At 48.4% G+C, this 23,815-nt stretch overlaps 2 protein-coding genes across 2 annotated transcripts in view; one reads left to right on the top strand and one right to left on the bottom strand.

Moving 5' to 3' along the window:
* Nucleotides 1-76: 76 nt before the first annotated feature.
* RIBC1 (RIB43A domain with coiled-coils 1) lies at nt 77-12,826 on the bottom strand. The gene is made up of 8 exons (XM_072956718.1): nt 12,650-12,826; nt 12,202-12,313; nt 7,411-7,527; nt 5,994-6,075; nt 5,446-5,790; nt 1,272-1,390; nt 436-830; nt 77-320 (listed from the first exon to the last, which is right to left on the bottom strand). The coding sequence occupies exons 3-8, from the start codon at nt 7,525-7,527 to the stop codon at nt 239-241; spliced, it is 1,140 nt and encodes a 379-aa protein (XP_072812819.1). The 5' UTR covers nt 12,202-12,313; nt 12,650-12,826; the 3' UTR covers nt 77-238.
* Nucleotides 12,827-12,975: 149 nt separating this feature from the next.
* SMC1A (structural maintenance of chromosomes 1A) overlaps nt 12,976-23,815 on the top strand; it is a 33,201-nt gene continuing 22,361 nt past the window's right edge. Inside the window, exons 1-13 of the mRNA XM_006219259.4 lie at nt 12,976-13,189; nt 17,470-17,658; nt 17,776-17,888; nt 18,864-19,067; nt 19,161-19,399; nt 20,063-20,321; nt 20,424-20,564; nt 21,391-21,473; nt 21,616-21,823; nt 22,788-22,973; nt 23,066-23,245; nt 23,346-23,492; nt 23,591-23,728. Coding sequence (XP_006219321.1) covers nt 13,081-13,189; nt 17,470-17,658; nt 17,776-17,888; nt 18,864-19,067; nt 19,161-19,399; nt 20,063-20,321; nt 20,424-20,564; nt 21,391-21,473; nt 21,616-21,823; nt 22,788-22,973; nt 23,066-23,245; nt 23,346-23,492; nt 23,591-23,728 — 2,196 coding nt within the window. The 5' untranslated portion in view covers nt 12,976-13,080. The remainder of the gene's footprint in view (nt 13,190-17,469; nt 17,659-17,775; nt 17,889-18,863; nt 19,068-19,160; nt 19,400-20,062; nt 20,322-20,423; nt 20,565-21,390; nt 21,474-21,615; nt 21,824-22,787; nt 22,974-23,065; nt 23,246-23,345; nt 23,493-23,590; nt 23,729-23,815) is intronic.

Here is a 23,815-nt window from a genome sequence, read left to right as displayed (position 1 = left end):
GGGGTGCTCAGAGCCCAGGGGTGGGGCGGGAGAGGCAGTACCTCACACCTCTTGTGTCCTGTGACAATACGTGGCCTTGATTTTGGTGAATAACTTTATTACCTAGGGTCAAAGGTGGGGGTAGTGGCTCAGCTCTCTCCCACTGGGGAAGGATTGGTGGAGGGGGTCTGCAGCATTTTCCTCTGACTCAGCCTCTGTGGGCTTGATGGGGGAGGAGGGAGAGATGACCGTCCTGAGTTCAGCGGCTGCTGGTGTTGTATTGCAGGTAATACTGGGCTGTAGGCTTATCGATGTAGATGATTGCATTCAGATAATTTTGCCTGTGAAAGAAACCCAGAGGGCTCAGCTGACGGGCTCTGCCTCACTCCATGGCCCTTGCCATCCCTCCTCACCCTCCCTGGGCATTCACCCCTGCTGCCACCCCATAGAACTCACTGAGCCTTTTGCTCCTCAGCCAGCTGCTGGTTGAAGGAGCCTAGCCCCCTCCGAAATTCAGCACAAAGCTCCTTCTCCTGCTCTTCTAATTCCATGGCCGCCTGGGCTAAGTTCACAGCCTGGCTTTCCCATTCGCTATCCAGTGCTTGTTCGGCCTGGCGCTGTGCCTCCTTTTCACGGCGTTGTGCCTCCTGGACTCTTCTGATGGCAGCTCGCTGCTCTGGAGTCATGCCCATCAGGTAGTAGGGCAGGACCCTGTGTGGAGCCACAGGGTTTTGGGCGACCTGGGGGTTCTCCGACAGTAGGTTGCTCGAGACCTGGCTCTGGATCTCCATGAGGTTGGCCTCCTGTTGGCGCTGACGTTCACGGCGCTGCTGCTCAGCCATCTCGGCTGCCTGGTGGGGCCCTCAAATGTGAGTGTGTGGTTGCCCAACCTCAGGGGACTCTCAGCCACAGGGAAGGAGGGGACATGGCCCTACTTCCCTCCATTCCCAGGGAGAGAAGGACCAGATACTTCATGGTCTTTTGAGTGACTTAAGGTAGGGGGAGGGCTGGCATGGGCAAGGAATTTCCCTGCCCTCTGGAAGCCCTGAGACTGAGAGGCTGGGGGAAGGGAGGGCAGTGTTCTGTTCTCAGATCATCCTGAGTCTAGAGGTGGGGAAGAGTACCTTCCACCCTAAAAGGGCCCTTAGGTGAAGGGGGACGTCCTCAGGCAGATGAGGGGGCTGGTGTTGATTTGAGACAGAGTGTGAGGGGGAAGGATGTGGCTCAGGTTCCCCAGGACTTTGTTCAGGGGACTGGGGAGAGCCCAGTGCCCTGGGTGGCTCCTGCCGTACCTGGGCTTTGTTGGCATTAGCCATGGCAGACATCGGGGCCATGCGATAGGACTCCTCCAGCTTGGCCATCTGGGTGGCCCGTATGTTCATGGCTAGGCGCAGCTGGTCACTGAGCATATCTGCACAGAGAAAGATGGCCAGAGCTGTACTGTACTAGCTTGCTCCCTTCCCGCTTCACTCATTCAGCCATTTGTTCAGCAAGCTTTGTGGATGTCTATGTATGTGTGTTTGGGAGGCAGGTAATGTCCTAACTGCAGGAATGTGGAAGGAGCTACTCTTTAGGGCGATGGATAACCAAAGTGACAGCTACAAGGATTTCTCAGGTGCCTAACTGAAAGATTCCTCCAATGGACTTGGGTCTCAGTGCCAGCTCTATTGGATCTGAGCTTTGTGACCTTGGGGAAATCATTTTCATCTCTTGAGCCTCAGTCTAAGGGCCATGTGTTAGGTTTGGAGGACATCAGTGAATTCAATCCTGTTCTCAGAGAATTCCCTGTCCAGTAGAGGAGAGGGATCAAACATAAATCAGCATACCACAAGGTGGTAAGGGCAGTGACAGATGTGTACAGGGCATTAAGAGAGGTTTGGGTGAAAGGAAGGCTTCCAGGAGGAAGTGATCCTTGAAACATGTGTTGCATATAGCTAAAAAGAGCAAAGTGCATTCCAGGCTGCAGGTGCAGCACGAGCAAAGGTATTGACACTTTACTTCAGTCTAGCCACACTGGTCTCCTTGCTGTTTCCAGGACATGCCAGACACTCTTGCCTTAGGGATCTGCAATAAATGTTACCCTTATCTCATGCTCTCTTGCTTCCTGCTTCCCTCAGGTCTTTGCTCAAATGTTACCGCCTCAGTGAGGCCTGCCCTGTCTCTCCTACCTAAAATTGCAGCCTGCCTGCCCCCAACATTTATCCTCTTTCCCTGGTTTATTTTTCTCCCTAGCATTTGTCACCACCCAATATACCCCACATTTTACTTGATTATTTTATCTATTGCCTGTCTCTCTCACTAAAGGTAAACCTTTGTGAAGGCAGGGAATTTTGTCTGTTTTATCTGCCACCACACCCCAGCACCTCCATCAGAGCTTGGCACATAGTGGGTGCTCATTAAATATCAAATGAATAAGTCAAGAAACAGCATGGTCTGTATCTCCAATTATAAATAGTCTGCTCTTGCTAGAGCATCAAATGCAAGTAACCAGGAAGCTGTAGAGGGACCAGACTGAGGGCTAGAACCTTGACCCTGAGGGTGGTAGGGAACATGGAAGGATTTTAAGCAAGGAGGGGAGCACAGTTAGATTTGCGTTTTAGAAAGCTCCTTCTGGTAGCCAGTATAGAGGACAGTCAGGCTGGTGGGAGACAGTGGAGGAAGGGAAGCCATCTCGGAGGCTTTCACAGTAGGCCCATCGGGAGGGCTCAAACCAGGCCAGTGATGGAAAGGATGGAGGGGAAACAGATGGAGGTTACATCAGCAATACTTGATGGACTGGATGAGGGAATAGGGGAGAAGAAAGACTCAGGGATGCTTCCTAAGGTCCTGGCTCGGAGGACTGCAAGCATGGTGTGGCCAGCAATGGAAAGAAGATAGAGAATGCAGAGCAGGTTAGGCAGCACTGATTAGTTCTGTTTAGGAAGCTGGGTTGGAGGTGATCAGCATGCATCTGGCTAGCTGATTCTGCAAGTAGAGCATCCTCAGCACAGAGGTGGTGACATGTTCACTGAAACTGGAATGAGGGCCTGGGGCACCTGAGGTAAGCGTGCAGGTTAGGGAGAGCAGTGGACCAGGGACAGAGTCTCAAGAAGGAAGGAGTAGAAGGAAAAGGAGCCCAAAAAGGGCAGACAGGAGGAATGGTCAGAGAGCCATGAGCAGAACATGCTGTCACCGAAGCCAAGGAAGAGACATTTAAGAAGGAAGATGTGGTCAGAGGCAAGTGTAGCAAGAAAGGTCCGATCAAGGAGAAGATACTAAACAGCCTCTCATACCTCATAACACAAGGGCATGGACGATTTTAGTACTAGTAGTGTCAGTGAAGCTGTGTGGGGGGAAATGAGATCTCCGTGGTTGAGGTGTGGCTGGAAAGTTAGGAGGTAAGACAGCAAGTGGAAGCAGGTGTTTTCAAAAGTCTGGCCATAGAGGAAAACAGCTGGCTCACAGCATCTAGAGGAATCACAGGGTAGGGGGAGGCATTTGAGTTCTGAAGATGAGTTAGACGGAAGGAAGCATGTTTACAGCCTGCATGGAAGGGGCCAGTTGAGAATGCTGGGGAGGGGATACCTGACGGAGCATAGCGTGGGTGGCAGGCAGGGAAAATGGAGTCCAAAGCATAGGCTTGGCTCTGAAGAGGCACAGGGACATAGACTTCAGAGACTGGAGGGTTGGGGGAAAGAGAGGAGAAGGGTGCATTGTTTCATTTCACTCCTCACAGCAACCGAGAGAAGACAGATCAGCCCCATTTTTCAGAAGGGGACACTGAAGTCCAGAGGTGAGATCAAATGCCCAAGTTACACAGGCAGCGAGCAGGAGGCTGGGGCTGGAATCCAGGTCTCTTGAGGAAGCAGCCCACGCTCCTTCCATCATACTGCACAGACTCCCCCCTCAGCATCCTGCTGGCCCCTGCTGCCTTGCCCTCCCTTCTTGTATACCCACCTGCTGCCATTGGGCAGCTGGGCCCCCAGTGCCGTGGTAACTGCTCTGTCCCAAATCACCCAATACTCCGAATTTCTGAATCCAATAGACAGGTTTCTGTTCCCACCTGAACTCCTCCAGGGCGTGTGCCGACTCCCTCGGCCTCTCAGTCCCCACTTTCTCATGGTGACAGAGAGAGGGCCAGGATGGTGTCGCAGTCAAGGGTATGGGCTCTGGAGGCAGCCTGCCTGAGTTCACCTCCCACCTCCATCACCGACTAATGGTACGACTTTGGGCAAGTTATTTAACATCTCCGTCCTTCTGTTTCCTCCACTGACAATGGGGATACTACTGGTACTTACCTCACAGGGTTGTTGTGAGGATGAAGTGAGTTAATACACACTAGAAAGCTTAGTGCAGTGTCTGGGATGCAGTGAGTGCACAATGAAGGTTAGCTGTTCCTCTTGCTTCCCCACTTCCTCACCCCTCTAGGTGGAGGGGGGGGCACCTAGAATGACCTCTTCCTGTTCCCGCTCTCCATCTCGCAGTAAGTGTACCCGACTTTTCAAAAATGGTTCCTGACAGCTGACCTTTGCCAACCCCCTACGCTGCCTCCCTTCCCTTATGAGAATTGACCACCCCCATATTGACTGATGGTTGCTCCTTGTCCCTATATATTTCTATTACAGTATCTATCATAGGACCTCACACAGTGTTAAAGCATAGATATTTACTGATAAATGACTTACGCATGTGTCTTTTTCTCTTACACTAAACTGATTTTTCTGGAAGGCATGGTTCTGTGGGTTCCTAGGCCTGCCTTGTTCACTTGGGTCTCCAGTTGTTCATTCAACAATGATTTATTGAGCCCCTGACACTGTGGCAGACTGTTACTAGGCAACTGGGATACAAGGGGTGGAAGAGATGTGGTTCATCTGCAGTGAGCTGACAGCTTAGGAAGAAGACAGACATTCCATAAATACTTTGAGAATTAGTTACCTCTATGATAAGTGGTAGATGGAACAGGATGCTGTTAACAGGGCCAATTTTAAAGGTGAGCAATGTGGGTAGCTAAGAGATGGTCCTTGCCCTTGAAGGGCTTACTCTAATGGAAGAGGACGTGGCCACAGATGTCATAGTAATAGGAACTCCTGGTTATTGAGCACTGACGCTTGTGCCTTTACATACAGTATCTTATTTCATTCTCATACGAGCTCTTTGTGGTATGGATTATTATCCTCATTTTAAAGATGAGGAAACCGAAGCACAGAGAGGAAAATTCATTTGCTCAGACCAGCTATTCAGCAGCAAAGCCCTTAGTCTTCACTCTGCCACCTCCAGGTAATGGAGTGCCAAGGCTGATGGGGGAATCAATGGCAACACTGTCCGTTACTGAAGGAAGTCAGGGAGGTTGGGGCCTGCTCAGTCTAACCTTTCAGCATTAGCCCTGTGGAACTCCCCACACAATTCTGGGCTTCCAGGTGCTGAACCCAGCTCAGGACAACTCCCTGCTAGGCCTCAGGTTGCAGCCTGGAGGGCCCCACTGCTTACCTATACAAGTCTCATTAGCTCTGGCTTGCTGTTGCTCTTGTAGCTGCCTCTCCAGGTTGTACCTGAACTGCTCCTGCTGCATTCTCGGGCATCTGGCCCTGTCCCGGTTCTCCCCCGGGAAGTACTGCAGGCTGGCTGCACCACAGTAGGGATCATTGTCACGGAGAGGAGCTGGATACTTCATCCAGAGTCGGAATGGATCCCAGGGGTCAAATTCACACTTTTTCTTGAGCTGCTGCTTCTGCTCTCGAAACTCCTGGATTTTCTTGGACAGCCGACGGTTCCGTTCTGCTTCTTCTTTCTGTAGCATCTGAGCTACTACATCATACTGCACCTGGGTGGTACCTGGGGGTGGTGGTCATGGACGTTGGAGAAGGCCCCTCAGGAGGGACAGAGCCCATTCAGCACAGCCACTGTTCCCAAAGGCCCATCTGGTTTGTCCCACCACACGCCAGGCCTCAGGCCCCACTCCGAGGCAGAACTGCCCGACCTGCCCACTCAGGCCCTTGCTTTTCCCCTTTGGCTGGCCCCTGGCCTTGGGCTTTTACCATAAGCTGCCTCCTTGCTCCGTTCTGTTGTCTCCCGAAGTTTTCGTTCTTCCACCTGGCTGTTCAGGGCTTCTACATCCACCTGATCCCAAAGAAATGAGTGGAATCAGCAGAGAGGCCCAGCAGCGGGCCTTGAATGCTCTAACACAAACTGCTAAGAATTTACATGCTCAGAATCCCCCTACGGGATCTCCAGTACCTACTGAATAATGTGTCACCATCTCAATCTGGTTTGTAAGTTCCTCAGTGGTCTAGCCTCTGCCTCTGCCTCTGTCTCCAGCCTCATCTCAGTACCCTCTTGCACTGTCCCACCCTCGGGAGCTTTGCTTACAGTTCCCTATACCTCCTAGACTGTTTTGAACTGACAGCCTTTGCTCCAGCTGCTCCCTCTGCTTGGAGCCCTCCTTCCTCCCCTCTTTACCCAAACTCCTATTCATCCCTCAAGACCAGCTCAGGCTTGATTTTCCTGACCCCTCCAGCAGGTGCTACTCCCATAGAGTCCAGGACTCACTGTACACCTTATATTGAAGTTTGCCTCTTTATCTCCTACACCAGACTGTGAACCCACTAAGGGCAGAGACTGGGCCTTCGTCAGCTTTGTATCCCTACCGCCCAATCCAGGACTTGCTCGGCACAGAGCAGGCCCCGAGGAAACGCTTGCCAACTTGATCTCAGTCACACCACTCACCCCTCAGCCAACTACTTACTTGTGTCAGGCACCCCACTCTGTTTTTCAGAGCCATCACCATTTGTTAATACGCACCCCAACACTTCCTTTATTTAGCCTTATCTTACAGAGGAGGAGGTGGGAGCTCAGAGAAGAGCTTATCCAAAGCCACACCTCTAGTAAACTGCAGACCTGGCCCTTGAGCATAGGTATGGGGTCTTTTCCAGAACACCATGCTGCATCCCTCCTCTGTACACCCACCCAGCAATCTATTTTTCTTAAGCTATCAATATTTTCTCTTTCTTTTGGTTATAATTCATTTAAAACATTTCACAATAGTGCAAAAGGGACTACAGTTTAGTGAAGAGTAAGTGTCCCTCCCATCTCTGTCCCTCAGCCCGGTTAACAGTTTCTTATGTAGCCTTCCAGAGAGTTCAGGCACATATACTACCAAATATTCTTTAGACTTCTTTTTGCTCCATGTGCCTGTCTCTCGAGAACCCGGCCGCTTGGCCCAGAGCTGACTGGAGAAGAGTCAGCTGTCACTGGCTCCTCTTCCCCTGCATCCTCCACCCCCTTTCCCAGGCCCTTCCTGCACCTATAGGAGTTGGTGCCTTTTCCCCCTCCTCCCTCCTCTTCAGCTCTCAGGTCTGCTTGAGTCAGGGAGGGGCTGTGATGGGCCCTGCTATGCTCCTCTCCAGGGACATGAGTGAGGCGGCCCCTGGTCCAGAGATGGTGCTGCCCACTCACCCCCATGACTTTGGTCCGCACATTGAAGACTCGGCTTTGTCGTTCTTTTTCTCGATTTCTTCTAGCCTCAATGGCTGCCACCTCCTTGGGATCTGGTGGCACGTTTGTCTTAAACATCTGGAGCGAGGGGGAGGCAAATGGCCAATCAGTGCTGACCACCATCCTTGACTCCACCTCCACCCCAACTCCTTTCTCCCCACAGTATCTCACCGGTTATTGATTCCTACTGATTTTACTTCCTGATATATTTCATATCTGTGTCCTCCATCTCTACTGTCATCACCCTAATTCAGGCCTCACAATCTGGTGCCAGACAGTATTCCCAGGAGCCTCACTGGCCTCCCTTTCTCTAGTGTTAACGCTCTCTACTTCATTTTCTGCCCTGGCCACCAAAGTGATCTTTCTGAAAAGCAAGTCTGACCATGGAACGCCTTAGCTTAAAACCTTTAAAAGCAGCTGTAGAGTACATGGTTCCCCAGTATTTACAAGATCAAGTTCAGCCCCCTTTGTTAGATTTATAAGGGTCTTCAGGATCTGACCCCTCTTACCTTTCCAAGTCTCAAACTCACTTACAACACCCCCATTTGCATTATGTTCTGTTCAGTGTTCCCCATTTCAGTAAATGCCACTGCCATTCCCCCTTTATTCTTATTACTCATTCTCTAGTCAGATGAGAGGCTAGAGGCCATGTTCCTTCATATCTGGGGAAGCCCACTTTTGGCTCGAGAACCAGCCAAAGCCCCAGCCAAAATCACTTTTGCAAACGTAAATCTGATATGTCTCTCACCTGCTTAAAATCCTCCCCTGGCTTCCCACTGCACTTAGAATCAGATTCAAACTCTTTACTGTGAGCTTTCGAGATCCAGTTCCTCCACACGATCCGGTTCCTGCAAACGTCTCCACTTCATCTCATGCCACCCTCTCCCTTGCTTACAGTGCTCCAGGCACCCTGGCTTTCTATCAAGTCCTCCAACAGTACACCTTTCCCACCTCAGGCCTTTGTACCCTTTGTTCCTTTGTTTAGTACACCATTGCTCAACTCCTAGAGCTGGCTCCCGTCCTTTTTTTTAAAAAACATTTTGTAACTGTAAATATTTGACACATACAGGAGAATACATATAAGCCATATGAAAGTTTGGAAGCATGATAAAAGAGACCTATGAACCACCTCCCCAACTTAAGAAATAGAACCTGATCAATACTATTGAAGTAGGTCTTATGTCTCTTCTCCTCATCCTTATCCTAAGAGATAACCACTATCCCAAATGTTACCATTCCTTTACTAATATCATGCATTCATAGACTCTCTGTGTATGATTCCCTGAACAATATTTTAAAACATTTTCCTGTTTTGGAACTTTATGAAGTATCATGCAGTGTACATTCTTTTACATCTTGGTCTTTTCTTTCACCCATGTTCATTCTATCATTTAATGAATATTTGTGGAGTGCCTACTGTCAGACGATCCTTTAAGCATTTGGGAGACATCAAGTGACAGAAATCTGAGTCCTTGTGGAAGTTACTTTCTAGTGGGGACAGACAGACTATAGAGAGTACATTAAGTAGTTTGTAAGAAGATGATGATAAGTGCTTTGGGGGAAAATATAAAGCAGGATAAGGAGGATTGGACGTGCCAAGGAAATGGCGGGGGGTGGAATGTTGCAGTTTTAAATATGGAAGTCAGGGGAGGCATAACTGAGAAGGTAATATTTGAGCAAATACTTGAAGAAGGTGAGGGAGTCTTCTATTCTGTTATCTAGGACGAGAGCACTCCAGGCAGAGGGAACAAGTGCAGAGGCCTTAAGGTGGACACGAGAGGCACACACTCAAGGGGACAGCAGGAAGGCATGTGTGGAAGTGAAGAAGTGGGCTGGAAATGACATTAGGGAAATTAGAGGAGGTGGGGGGCACAGAGGATGTAGGACTTGGCAGACCATTGTAAAGGCTGCAGCTTTTACTCTGAGAGAAATGAGCAGCCATTGGAGGATTTTGAGCAGTGGGAACGATGTGTTCTGTCTTTGACTTTTAAAGGATCACTCTTGCTGCTATGTTAAGAATAGACTGCGGAGGGCAGGGGAGGCAAGGCTAGAGGCAGGGAGACCAGACAGGAGGCTATTGCAGTCGTCCAGGCAAGAGATGAGGGTGACTCTCACCAGGTTAACAGTAGCAGAGGTAGCGAAAAGTGGTCAGATTTCTGGATATATTTTGAAGGCAGAGCCAACAGGAATTCCTGATGGATTGGATGTGCGGTGTGAGAGCAGCCTTAAGAATTACTTCAAGGATTGGGGCTGGGGTGATCAGAGGAGTTGCTGTCAACTGAATAGTCTGTGTGGGGAGAACAGTATAGGATGGCGGGAGGATCCAGAGATGAGTTTTGGAAGTTTAGAGTTTGAGGGGGCCTAGTAGATATCCACTGATAGCACATGGATGGTATGGTAAGTGTTGTTATTGTTCAAAAAGATCTGCTGTTCCTCCTCACAGAAGGATTAGATATCCTTATCTCACTGCCCTCAGGGTTATCCTTATGATCTGCTTTGCTGTCTGCAATGTGAGAATTGACCTGTGCTATTCCCAAGTAGAACTGAGAGCCATGACGTGACAGCCACTTTCTCTGTTCACTCTCTGCTGTGAGACTGGCAATGTCTGAGGTAAGGGCTGCTCCTTCAGCCTCGGTCCTGGAATGATGACAGCACAGAGATGTAGCCAACCCACAATGGACAAGAAGCGGGAGTGAGGAATCTTTGTTTTTATGAGCTGCAGAGATTTTGAGGTTGTTGGTAACCTCAGCATAACAGCCCATCCTGTCGGATGTAAGGACTTTAAAGCTAGGAGGCTGTAAGAGATCTCCCAGGGAGTGAGTGTAGATGGAGAAGAATGCCTCAGGAGAGATGGGGAGAGGCGGAGCCAGCACTGGAGGCTTAGTGGCCAGTGAGGTGGGAGAAAAAACTGGAGTGGGTGGTGTTTGAGAGGCCAAGTGAAGAAAGTGCTTTTGGGCGGAGAGGGTGAGCAAATGATGATGGGTAACTAAGATGAGGACTGAGGACTGACTGATTTGCAGGGAAGGGTTGCTGATGCCCTTAACAAGAACATTTTGGGTGGAGCCTGACTGAACTGGGTTCAAGAGAGACTAGGACTCAGCAGCACAAACAACCAAGTTTAATTTATTTTTTCAAATTGCAATCTCTTGCAATAAGAGGAGGAACTTGCAGATTAGAAGAGACTGATACATACAGGTGGAAAAGTTTCTCTAGCATATACGTTGGAGTGGAAGTGCTGATTTATAGGGCATAAGCCTATTTAAACTTTACAAGATAATGTTAAGTTGTTTTCCAAGGAGATTGTACCAATTTATACTTCCACCATAGTGTATAAAACTCTAGCCACTCCACATCCTCACCAACAGTTGATACAGACTTTTTAATTTTTGCCAATTTGTGGGTATAATATAATGATCAATTTTAATTGGAATTTTCCTTACTGCTAATGAGGTTGCAACATCTTTTCATGTGCGTTTTGCCCGTTTTTGTTTCTCTTCTGTGAAGTGCCCACTCACATCTTTTGTTCATTAAAAAAATCATTTGTCCTTTTCATATTAATTTTAGGAGTTCCTTATGTATTCTACACACTAATCATTTCTTAGTTTAAATGTGGCAAACATCTCCAGTTTGTGGCTTGTCTTTTCACTTTATTATTATTATAGAATAATTTTATGGTAACAGTTGATACATACAAAAGAATATGGTTAACACACATGTAAGTTATGAAGTACAACAAAATGAACACCCATGAACCCTCTACAGAACACAGAGGAGAAAACATTATCAATGTACTTTAGACGCTTTCTGTGTACACTTACCATCTTTTCACTTTATGTTGTAATTTGGAGGTATTTGAATGTAGTCAAATTGACCAGTCTTTTCCTTTAAGCTTAGAAGTTTTTATTATTTAAGAAATCCCCTGAGGTCATAAAGATATTCTCCCATATATTGTTCTAAAATTTCTAAAGTTTTGCTTTTCTCATTTAAGTTTTTAATCTATCTGGAATTGCATTTTGTATATAGTGTGAGAGGTAGGGATCAAATTTGAGTTCTTCCCCGAAGCTCCATTTCATATTCTTAAATGGAGCAATAGTTCCTGTCAATTATATGAGATTGCTGTCCTTTGGTCATTTTACCCCTCAGCCTGATCATGACTGTTTCTCCCAAATGAACTTCATTTATGGCTCCAAGCTTTCTTACTTTCCTGGACTTATTCTAAGGCTCTACGACTCTTCCCAGCCCTCAGACATCATTTTAAAGACAGTTACAGGAATGGCTATGGCAGCCACCAAACCCTTTCCATGTCTAAGCACCAACCCCAGCCTACCCATTCCATCTATCACCACATTATAAGGTCACACTAAAGGGGAGGATTCCACAGACAGCTTCTTGGACTGCTAAAACCATGGCTTAGTAATGAACAGGTATAAGGAGAGGGGGGATGAGGGGATGGAGGAGAGGGATAGAAAAGTTGGGAAACAGGAGAAGGGGACAGAAAGGGCAGACTCAGGGGGCAGAGGGGGAAAGAGGAAGGAGGGCAACAGAGCAGTTGATGGAGGAGGGGGACAGAGAGCAGAGAGAAGAGGAAGGGAGGAAGCAAGGGAAGGGGCAGAGGGGGATGGAGAGGAGGGAATGGGGTGGGGGTGAGGCATGAAGAGTGGGAGAGAGATGAAGGAGGAGAAGCAAAGAAGGATACAGGTGGAAAGCACTGGCTTAGGGACACTGACTTCCGGGGGAGGTCACACAAAATACCTTTCTCAGCAAGAAGTCCCAATTTTGAAGCTCCCAGGTGGGGTCTAGGTTCAAGCAGCCAAGTGGCTCAGGTACAAGACTATTCTTGGGCTACTGCGGTAGCCTCTGAACTCTGGAGAAACAAGAGAGAGGCAGCGGACAGGGGTAGTACCTCTGGCCATAGTTTTCCCCAGCCCCGTATCCCAGTCGCTCCAGAGTCGCTTCAACTCCATTCACACCCCATCCCCCTTCACACCCTATCCCACTTCACACCCTATCCCACTTCTAACCCCAGCCCACTCCCAACCCTACTCCACCCTCAGCAATCTGAGCTCCCATAACACGGAATCCTCTCGCTGGCCCCTCCTTCCTGTACAGCCTTCCGCTCCCTGGGGTCCTTCCAATTCCCGACCCTGTTCCCATTTGAGCTTTCCCGCCGGCGAGGCAAAAGCCACAGCCAAGCTCCTACCTTCTTCTTGCCCTGAGGGCATAGCCCTGCTGGGACTTCTGACTTGTCTCAGCAGGCGTCGGCTCGGTCAGCCAGCTTCCCCGGCTCCCAAAAGCTGCAGACTCCTCCCGGCACCGCCTCCTCTACGACTAGGTAGCCGCCGTTTGCGTTGCCATGCAACAAGAGAGGGCGGGGCCTAAACGTCTGTCGTAATCTCGCGCCCTGGCAACGGATCAACCAAACCTCTACGTCACCCGAAGGCCCCGCCCCTGGCTCCCGGCCCCGCCCCTGGTTCCCGGCCGCGCCGGAAGCCGAAAATCCCGCTAGGCCTGGACAATTCTCGCGAGGGTTGCCGTCCGCCCGGCCTGCACTGCGGTGTTTCCCGCGCTGGCTACCCCAGTTCGCAGGCGTACGGCGGGGCCTTTGGTACAGCCGCCGGCGCCGCCACGGTCATGGGTTTCCTGAAGCTGATTGAGATCGAGAACTTTAAGTCGTACAAGGGTCGACAGATTATCGGACCATTTCAGAGGTTCACCGCCATCATTGGACCCAATGGCTCTGGTGAGATAAGCCCGGCTGCGGCCCTGCGCACGTCCCAGCCTGGACCCCCTATCCGGCAGCAAATTAGTACAACCCAGCCTGTGCAGCCTGAAATGTCGCGAACCCTAACAGGTTCTTTGCCCTCCTGAGGGGGTTCGGCCCGGACCCGCTTTCCCGGCTCGGGTGCTCTGACTCCAGCCTCTTCCCCAGGTGTCAGTTGCCTGCTCTTTGCGCGACCCCCGCCTCGGCCCGAATGGTACGGGCCGAATTGTACGTTACCCCGCCCACTGCCCCCTCCCGCCAAAAGTGGCGCGTCCCGAGCCGGCTGCCAGTTTCTGGCTTCGCAGTTCCTCGCCGGACCAGCTGCATCCGGCCTCCACGCATTGTTTGAACCCTCCGGAAGATGTGGGACCGCTGGTAGCCCTCCGGTGGCCTCCGGTCCCAAACGGTTTACTTCTGCTTCAGCTCAGCGCCCCCTCCCGCTTCGCATTGGTACACTCCAGTTCCTTTTTTTTTTTTTTTTTTTAACACTCCTCCGGAGGCGGCACTTTTGAATTTCGGACTCAGCGCTAATGTCTCTGGAGTGCTTGGGGTCTCGACCCCCCCCACCCTCATCTGAGAGGTGGGATTGCCTCGAATTCACCCCTTTCCTACCACTGAAACCGTCAAAAGTCAGAACTCATTCGCTCGTCAAGTTTATTGAATGTTTTACTGTTTTATAAGGAGTTGTTCAATCGAGGTGCTGTGGAAAAACGGAGACTAGAATAAGCTGTGCTCTCAGGGAACTTACGTTGTAGAGGGGAAAGACTATAATAAATGAGAAAATAAGTTATTTTTCGGCTGTGATAAGTGCTGTGCAGGAAATTAATGTGATACAGTGATGATGTGATAGAGTGACTTGGATGGCTCTTTAGAAAGTGGTCATTAGTTAACAATACTGTATTGTATATTTCAAACTTGGTACCAGAGTAGATCTTAAATCACAAGAGAAAATGTAGCTGCGAAGTGATATATATATTAACTAAGCTTACTGTGGCAATAACTTTACAGTCTATGCAAACACGGAATCATGTTGTACACCAGAAACTAATACAATGTTATATGTCAGTTATAGCTCATTAAAACTGGGTTGGGGGGAGTAAAAAGGAAAGAAAGAAAGAAAGAGTAGTCAAGTAAGGAAGGCCTCTATTTCTTATCTAAATTCCCCATCTCTAAATGGTACACCTTGGATTCCTCAAGCTTGGATTCCACAAGTGGTCTGTTTGGAATCCTGTGTTTCTCCACCCCAGAGGTGTTCCAGCCAAATCACTTCCTAGCCTGAGGGACTACCCTTGCTGAGGTAGCTCTAACTGATGTCCTTCCTTGGAGTCCTGCCAGAATTTGGCTCTCTGTTGAGCAGGGTTTCCCAACAGCAGCACTATTGACATTTCCAGTGAGATAATTCTTTGCTGTGGGGTCAGTTCTGTGCATTGTAGGATGTTTAGTGGCATCCTTGGCTTCTACACACTAGGTGCCAGCCCACCCCCACTACCCAGGTGTGACAATCAAAAATGTCTCCAGACATTGCCACATGTCCCCTGGGGGAGGGGCAAAAATCACTCCCCTGATCCTCCACCTCGTTTGAGAGCCACTGGCCTAGATGGCTGATGCTTGGGATTCCACTGCAGTTTCTTAGGATTTTGGTGTGGTGGCCCCTGTGGAAAGAGTCAGGATGCACCTCTTGGCCTTCGGTCCTCTCAACATGAGTCAATTTGTATACCCAATTATTCCGAAAAGGCCCTTGGTCTGACTGCACCCCCTCCCCCATTCTTCAGTGCCCAACTCCACAAAGGCATTCCTTGATTCCCCTCAGTGAATTCCTCACTGGTGTACAGTAGACACTTGGTACATGTTAATGTTTAATTTTTTCTGTTTTGTATTCATGGTATATGTTTTTGTATCTTCTTTACTGGTCTATGGTAAGTGCCCCAAAGAAGACATTGCTTAAAACATTGTACCATTGTTTAGGTCATAATGCATGTTATAAAAGTGTTTACAATGGTGAATGATTGGGATAGGGAGGCCTTTGGTTGTGAGATGTTCTTGCCATCCTTAGAGAGCATGGGAGGAGCCCAAAGGTTGGAAATGGGTGCCTAAAAGACCGACTCCTGGTCTGCATGATGTGCTAGTCTTGCTGTGATGAGGGAGATAGAGCCCAGACTGGTTAGGATAGCATTGCCACTTTTTGGGGGGTGGAGGGAGGATAGAAAAGAACAGCTTTATTGCTTTGCCAGGCAAGAGAAGTCACAGCAGGCTAACACCTTAAAGACTGTGAGCCCCAGTATTGCCATTTATTGAGCAACCACTGTGTGCCAAGAACTCTATTTACTGGGACACTTAACATTTAAGTTCTCACAATGACCCTAGGAGAGAGATACCATTATCTTCGTTTTATAACTGAGAAGACTGAGGCACAAAGAACTGTGATCTCAGAGCCAGGATCAGAACCTGTGCCTGTCATACTTCAAAGCCTGTGCCCCTGCCACTCCCACAGAGAACTATGTGCCAAGCATTGTTTTAGAAGCTTTACCCATGAGTCATGGTTTTTCAGATTTTCCAGGTGAGGGAAAAGAAGGTCAGCTAAGAAGTAGTGAAACTAAGATTAGGACCTGGTCTGTTGCACTAGAACCCCAGCTCTTAATCACTGCCTTGTACTGCCCTGTGGAAGGACCCGGACTGCCATTTTTATAGATGCGTAGAAAGGTTTTGGAAACCAGGTCCTCAGTTCAAGGTCAGATAACATGTTAAGGGGAATCTTGAGATAGAACTTAGAGAGATTAAACTTCCCCACCCCCAACCCCAGTCTAAATTTTTTTTTCTTATGGAGATACTGGGGATTGAACCCAGGACCTTGTGCATGCTAAGCATGCACTCTACCACAGAGCTATACCCACCCACCCCAATTTTTTTAATGTTTTTTTCCCCTGAGTCTAAAATGGAGAAACTAAAAACTGTGACTACACTACTGAAAATATAATCACTCTTAATGTTAATTTATTTATTTAATAGTAAATATTTGTACATAGTATAAAATTTAAAAAATCCCAAAGGATATATACAGTAAAAAGAAGGCTCTCTCCCTTCCCTGACTTGTTACCTATTTTTCTTCCCAGAAACAACCACTGTTATTCTGTTTACGTTTTTATGTATTTTTTCCTCTTTCTCTCCCCCATGTTTTTATCATGAAACTTTTCAAACCTACATCTGTGTTTGATGTAATCATCTGAAAGTAAATTGTAGACTTAACGACATTTCACCTCTAACGTCAGCATTCATCTCCTAAAATCACCATTCTCAGATACATCAGTATCACACCTAAGAAATTAACTTCCTCATGTCATCGGTTATCCAGTTTATATTCAAGGTTCCCAAAATGTCTTTTGAAGAATCCAGTCAAAGTTTGTGTGCTGCCTTTGCTTATGTCTCAGTAATCTCTTGTTTTCTGGAATGGTTCTCCCAAAAACACATTAACTTTTTGAAAAGACCAGACCAGTTGTTTGTAGAACATCCCACATTCTGTGTTTGTCATAAGATTTCCTCATGGTATCATTTACCGTTTTCCTTTAACTGCTGTATTTCCTATAAACTGGAAGGTAGATTTAAAGGTTTGTTTAGATTCAGGTTAAATATCTTTGGCAAGATACTTCATAGGTGATGCTGTGTGCTTCATATTGTATCACAACAGGAATATGCCTTTTAAAAAAATATGGAATATGGGAAAATACACGTAACATAAAATTTACCATAGTAACCATTTTTAAGTGTACAGTTCAGTAGTGTTAAATATATTCACATTTCTGTGCAACCAATCTTCTGAACTTTTTTGTCTTGCAAAACTGAGACTCTGTACTTAAACAATAGCTCCCCATTTTCCCCTTTCCCTCAGCCCTTGGTTTTTTTTGCCTTTTTTTTTTTGACTTGGTTGAGATCAAACTATGTTGAATTTTGTATCTTGCTTGTTTCTCCTACTGTGGACATTTTCCCATGTCATCAAAGGTTGTAGAATGATCTATTCTGTGAATATACCATTTCCTTAGGTGGGATTCTAGTTTGGAGCTGCTGTAAGCGATCACTGCAAAGGAGCTGTTTTTCTAAGCCTTTACCCAGTCTTTATGGGGGCAAAGCAGTATTTTTTTTCTCTTGTTCGTTTGAGCACTGAATAATTAGGGAACATTTCTTTCCTTCTCAGTGTCTCCTTTATTCCTTTTCCTCTCCCCTTCTTCCTGATTTCCCCTCCTCTGCTTTGTCCCCTCCTCACTTAGGTAAGTCAAATCTCATGGATGCCATCAGCTTTGTGTTGGGTGAGAAAACCAGCAACCTGCGGGTTAAGACCCTGAGAGACCTGATCCATGGAGCTCCTGTGGGCAAGCCAGCTGCCAACCGGGCCTTTGTCAGCATGGTCTACTCTGAGGAGGGTGCTGAGGATCGCACCTTTGCCCGTGTCATTGTTGGTGGGTGAGGCTGGCCAGAAGGTTCTCTTTGGGGGTGGGGGTGGGGGCGTGGCTAGACTAGTTTGTTGGGGTAGGAGGGTGGCCTGACCCTTGCCTGACTCCTGCGTTGTCTTGTAGGGGGTTCCTCTGAGTACAAAATCAACAACAAAGTGGTCCAACTACATGAGTACAGTGAGGAATTAGAGAAGTTGGGCATTCTTATCAAAGCTCGTAACTTCCTCGTCTTCCAGGTGGGTATTTTTAACAATTATCAACTATCTTTTCGTCTTCTCCCCACTGGGCCTGCTCCATCTCTGGCTTCATCATCTCTCCCCTGAACTAATGTAGCAGCTTCCTTACTGGGCTTCCTGACTCCAGTCTGGCCCCTTCCAGTTCATCCCCGAGGCCAGGTTCATCTTAACGAGGGCACAGATACGTTCCTTTCGCTCCTCTCCTCAAAACATTTCCATGATTTCTCATTGCCTTAGGATGGCATTTCTCAAATTGGAGTCTCCAGATCAGCATCAACTGGGTACATGTTAGAAATGCACATTCTCATGCCCTCCCCAGACCTATAGGGGCGGAGACTGGGGGGGGAGCAATTTGTGTTTTCCCAAGTTCTCCAGGTTTTTATGGTGCACACTGAAGTTTGAGAACCATTGCCTTAGCACAAAATTCAACTCCTGTCATTCAGGAAACACCACCCTTTTGTTCTTGCTGACTTCACAAGCCTTATCTGCCAATACTCTGCCCCTCCAGCCCTACACTCCAACCTAACTAAACCCTTAACAGTTCCCCAAATTCACCTGCTTTCTTTGGCCTACAGGCCTTTGCAATACTAATTTTCCTCTACGTGAAATAGCCTCTTCTCTCTTACTTTCTTGGTTAGTTCTTCCCCATCTTCCAAACTCAGCTTAGTCCACTTTGGGAAGCCTTCCCAGATAGATACCCCTACTACTAGTCTCCTTCCCTCAAGCTTTACTTAGTCCTTCTTGTGTGCTACTGCTGTTACTGCATGTAGCACACGGTGTTGTCTTTGCTTCTGTCTCTTCTGCTACCCATGTACCTCAAAAGGCAGGGGATGTATCCTCAAAGCTCAGTGGTGAAATGTGCATCCAGTGTGGGGAAGCGGGCGGTGAACAACTTCTGAATGGTTGAGTGGGAGTGGGTAGGGGGAACTGGACTGGCTAGGGACTAAGTGGGGAGAGTATTTTGACCTTTACTAGGGTGCTGTGGAATCTATTGCCATGAAGAACCCCAAAGAGAGGACAGCTCTTTTTGAAGAGATCAGTCGCTCTGGGGAGCTGGCCCAGGAATATGACAAACGAAAGAAGGAGATGGTAAAAGCTGAAGAGGACACTCAGTTTAATTACCATCGCAAAAAAAACATTGCAGCTGAACGCAAGGAGGCCAAACAGGAAAAAGAAGAGGTAGGTGGCCAGGCTGCCTCTGGGCTCTGAGAGGCCAGGATGAAGCCAGTGCCTTACTGATGCACCCCTGCCTCCACGCCCCTATTTGCACAGGCTGACCGTTACCAGCGCCTGAAAGATGAGGTGGTGCGAGCTCAGGTACAGTTGCAGCTTTTCAAACTGTATCATAATGAAGTGGAAATCGAGAAGCTCAACAAGGAACTAGCCTCTAAGAACAAGGAGATCGAGAAGGACAAGAAGCGGATGGACAAGGTAGAGGATGAGCTGAAGGAGAAGAAGAAGGAGCTGGGCAAAATGATGCGGGAGCAGCAGCAGATTGAGAAGGAGATCAAGTAAGAGGCAGGCCTGGGCCTGCAACTTGTGGGAAGCCCAAAGGCTGTGCTGTTTCCTGGGGCTCCTCTGAGTGAAGAGCCCAGTGCTTGTCCTGGTTTCTTTATTTTACCCTTGACTTGCTTTGGCCAGAATCAGGCACATTTCCTGACTTGCATTTTAGACAAATAGAGTATTAAAGTACTCAGACTTTGGGTAGATAGGTATTCAGAAGAGGGAGAACTTGAAAGGACTGATGGCTTTGCTGAGCGAGAAGAAATGATAGGAAGCAACTTGTGGCTGGCAGTGCCTTCCTAGGAGAGGAAAACTGGACCTAGAAGTTTAAAGGACAGAAATTTGAAAAGGTTAGATCAGATGGAGGACAACTACGTGAACACGGGGTATTATTCTTGGGAGTTGTTACTGAAGGGCTTGGCCTGACTAGGATTGAGGCAGGGGTGGTAGCTTTACCTTATAGAGTGGCTGGAATGCCAGGCTGAAGCCATCAGTTCCAGGGAATAGCCCCTTTTTGAGGATCTGTGGGACATCAGGCCCTTGTTCTTTTAGGTAATTCCCTGAGGCTGGCTTGGGGACTTAGGCCCCCTTTCTCTGGATTAAAAAGCCTGGGAACCCTCCCTTCTCCCACAGTGCTAATTGGTTTCCCGCCCTGTCTCCTCTGATAAAAGGGAGAAGGACTCAGAGCTGAACCAGAAGCGGCCTCAGTACATCAAAGCCAAGGAGAATACCTCCCACAAAATCAAGAAGCTGGAAGCAGCTAAGAAGTCCCTACAGAATGCACAGAAACATTACAAGAAGCGCAAAGGTGACATGGATGAGCTGGAAAAGGAGATGCTGTCAGTGGAGAAAGCCCGGCAGGAATTTGAGGAACGGATGGAAGAGGAGAGTCAGAGTCAGGGCAGAGATTTGACCCTGGAGGAGAATCAGGTAAACTCTGGGAGGGTTGGGAGGTGGAGGGGGTGAAGGGATCACTGGGCTGACATGGACTGACTTGTTCATCCCTGTCCTCCTTCCCTGTCCCTGACACAGGTGAAGAAATATCACCGGTTGAAAGAAGAAGCCAGCAAGAGAGCAGCTACCCTGGCCCAGGAGCTGGAGAAGTTCAATAGAGACCAGAAAGCCGACCAGGACCGGCTGGATCTGGAAGAGAGGAAGAAAGTAGAGACAGAGGTGGGCATGCATTACAACATTAGGGATGATGGACAATGGTCCAGAGAAAAGGAAGTAATGATAGTCTTAATAATAATGACAATAGCTGATATCTAGCAAGCACTTACTGTGTGCTAGGCACTGTTTTTTACGTGTAGTCACTCATTTAATTCCTTAGTTTCCAAATGAGGAAGCCTGTAGCACAGAGGAAGTAATTTGCCTAAGGTCACATTGTTATTATTAAGTGGCAGAACTGGCGTAGGAACAACCTAACGTAGGTGGTCTAGCTCTAAAGCCTACACTTACCAAGTATATGTCACTTATTGTCTTCTTAATAACAATAATAGTAAAATAATAACAATGCTAGAAAGTTATTACAGTACCCCAAGAGCCTACAGTGTTTCAGGCATTATGCTAAGTACTTTTAAGTATTTAAAGAAAGCAGTAGGCATTAATATTAATAGCTACTCGATGTTAGGCACTTAATGTATATTCTGTGAAGTAGAGGTTACCTGCATTTTACAGATGAGAAGACAGAGGTGCAGAAAGGCCCAGAAAGCTTCACTTTGCCTTGGTTTGAGCCTCCCTGATTGGTGAGGCAGGTAGTCCTGGCTGGGTAGAACGCCTGTGAGAGGGTCTCCTAGGGCCGTGGGTGGTCCCATCAGTTAGCAAAGCCACACTGAACCCTGTCTGTGTGTCTGCTTTTTAGTAGGCCTCCTGCATTAGTGACAGTGGCCATGACTGCTGGGCTCTTGGATGAGTGGGCATATGGGGGTAAGCCAGGGCCCCATGGTCTGGAAGTTAACTTGCTCAGCCTGTGGTGATGGGGTATTTGTCTCTCTTCCAGGCCAAGATCAAGCAAAAGCTGCGGGAGATTGAAGAGAATCAGAAGCGGATTGAGAAACTAGAGGAATACATCACGACCAGCAAGTATGTGGCTCTGTAACCTTTCCTGTTACCTCCAGGCCTATTCTTGTGAACCCTGCCTGTCCTGCCCCTCCCCTAGAGTCCCTCTTGGCCAGGAATATTTTCTGACCAGCTGGGGTAACCCCTGTGTTTCCTTACTTTGTAGGCAGTCCCTAGAGGAGCAGAAAAAGCTAGAGGGGGAGCTGACAGAGGAGGTGGAGATGGCCAAGCGGCGTATTGATGAGATCAATAAGGAGCTGAACCAGGTGATGGAGCAGCTGGGGGATGCCCGCATTGACCGGCAGGAGAGCAGCCGCCAACAGCGAAAGGCAGAGATTATGGAGAGTATCAAGCGCCTGTACCCTGGCTCTGTGGTAAGAGTGGAGAGGGAACTCGTTTCCTGAGCACTTACTTTCACACTCACTGTCAGGTGATTTTCCCAGCAGCCCTGTGAGGGCAGGATTGCTAATCCCATTTTTACAGCTGGGGAAACTGAGGCTCAGAGAGATTAAATGACTTGCCCAAAACAACATAGCTTGTAAGTGTAAGAACTGCCATTCAAACCCAACTTGTTCTGACTCTTAACTCATGTTCTTTTCATCACACTGGTGGTATTTTTCTGAAAGTTTTGTCTTGCTGTGTCTACTCCTCTGTGGGAGGTGGGGAAACTGGAGAGGCCTTTGGGAAGGGGAAGGGGCCATGGGGCAGGAATTAGCTCCGAGGAAGTAGCTCTATGCAGGCTTCAGTATGAGCTCCTTTGGCATATAACAGCCGGCTCGTTTGCTAGGCTTTATTAGATCTCTTGGCTTCTTGAACCAAATCCTGAGTTTCCAGATTCCTTGAATGTTATCCCTCTATTGCAATAATCCTATCCCTGGGTTCAACAAATATTTCCTGATCTTTCCTCTAGACACTGCTGAGGCATTGATAAGGATGGATTAGGCTCAGTCCCTGCCCTCGAAGATCTTACCTTTTATCTGATAGTTCTTAGAGAACCATGGTTTGTTTGAGGGGCACTGGGGAAGTGAACTAGACAAAGAGATTTATTTTGCTGGGTGTTTGTGAGAATTTGAGATAATGCATGTGGAGTCTCTGGCATAGTGCCTGGGGTGGCAGTGGTCTGTGAAATGGTAAGTGAGGTTTAGAGAGATGATTTTGGATTCAGACGTGATTGCCTGAAGTTGTTGCTTTGGGGCCAGAGTAGGCTTTTCTTCCATAGTGTGGGGGCTGTGTTCCTGATAGATTCCAGCCTCCCTCACTCCTCAGGTTGGGAATTTGGGTTCCTGAGCCAGCTCCCCAATACCTCATGCTTCAGTTTTCTCTTCTGACTTTCATCAGTATGGCCGCCTCATTGACCTCTGCCAGCCCACACAAAAGAAGTATCAGATTGCTGTAACCAAGGTTTTGGGCAAGAACATGGATGCCATTATTGTGGACTCAGAGAAGACAGGCCGGGACTGTATTCAGTATATCAAGGAGCAGCGTGGGGAGCCTGAGACGTTCTTGCCTCTTGATTACCTGGAGGTGAGGCTGGTGCGGATGTGGCCAGGGCCCTGTGAGAGGGCTCTCCTCCTAGCTCTCCATGTTCTGCCACTTAACTGAGCTGCTTTTCACAGGTGAAACCTACAGATGAGAAACTCCGGGAGCTGAAGGGGGCCAAGCTGGTGATTGATGTGATTCGCTATGAGCCACCTCACATCAAAAAGGCCCTGCAGTACGCTTGTGGCAACGCCCTTGTGTGTGACAACGTGGAGGATGCCCGCCGCATTGCCTTTGGAGGCCACCAGCGCCACAAGGTATGGATTCCCCTGCCCAGATTGGAGCTGGACAGGCTTAGTATTGGAGATTCCTCTGTTCAGCTTCTGCCTCCTCCTCTCTTCTCCGTACTCTACGTAGACAGTGGCATTGGATGGGACCCTGTTCCAAAAGTCAGGGGTGATCTCTGGCGGGGCCAGTGACCTAAAGGCCAAGGCACGGCGCTGGGATGAGAAAGCAGTAGACAAGTTGAAAGAGAAGAAGGAGCGGTTGACAGAAGAGCTGAAGGTAAGGCACGGACAGGGCTTCGCTAGGAATGGGGGTCCTTACCTCAGGTCAGCCGGCCACCTTCTTACCACTGAGGCCTTCTCTCCCGTCCACTTTAGGAGCAGATGAAGGCAAAGCGGAAAGAGGCAGAACTACGTCAGGTGCAGTCTCAGGCTCACGGACTGCAGATGCGGCTCAAGTACTCACAGAGCGACCTAGAACAGACCAAGACACGACACCTAGCCCTGAATCTGCAGGTGGGGCCTGGCCTTCAGCCCTGTCTGCCAAAGGCCATCCTCACATTCCTGGCCTGGGTTTTTCTGGGGGGTGAAGAACTTGTCACA

Source organism: Vicugna pacos, chromosome X (assembly GCF_048564905.1).
Source record: "Vicugna pacos chromosome X, VicPac4, whole genome shotgun sequence".
NCBI lineage: Eukaryota > Metazoa > Chordata > Mammalia > Artiodactyla > Camelidae > Vicugna > Vicugna pacos.
The sequence above is the reverse complement of the archived record's forward strand: the minus strand, read 5'-3'. Positions and strand labels throughout refer to the sequence as shown.

Coding starts and splice junctions, on each gene's coding strand:
- RIBC1 (XM_072956718.1), bottom strand. CDS start 7,527: ATGTTTAAGACAAACGTGCCACCAGATCCCAAGGAGGTGGCAGCCATT. Junction 831..1,271: donor CTAATGCCAACAAAGCCCAG/GTACGGCAGGAG, acceptor GGGCCCCACCAG/GCAGCCGAGATGGCTGAGCA. Junction 321..435: donor GCTGAGGAGCAAAAGGCTCA/GTGAGTTCTATG, acceptor TTTCTTTCACAG/GCAAAATTATCTGAATGCAA.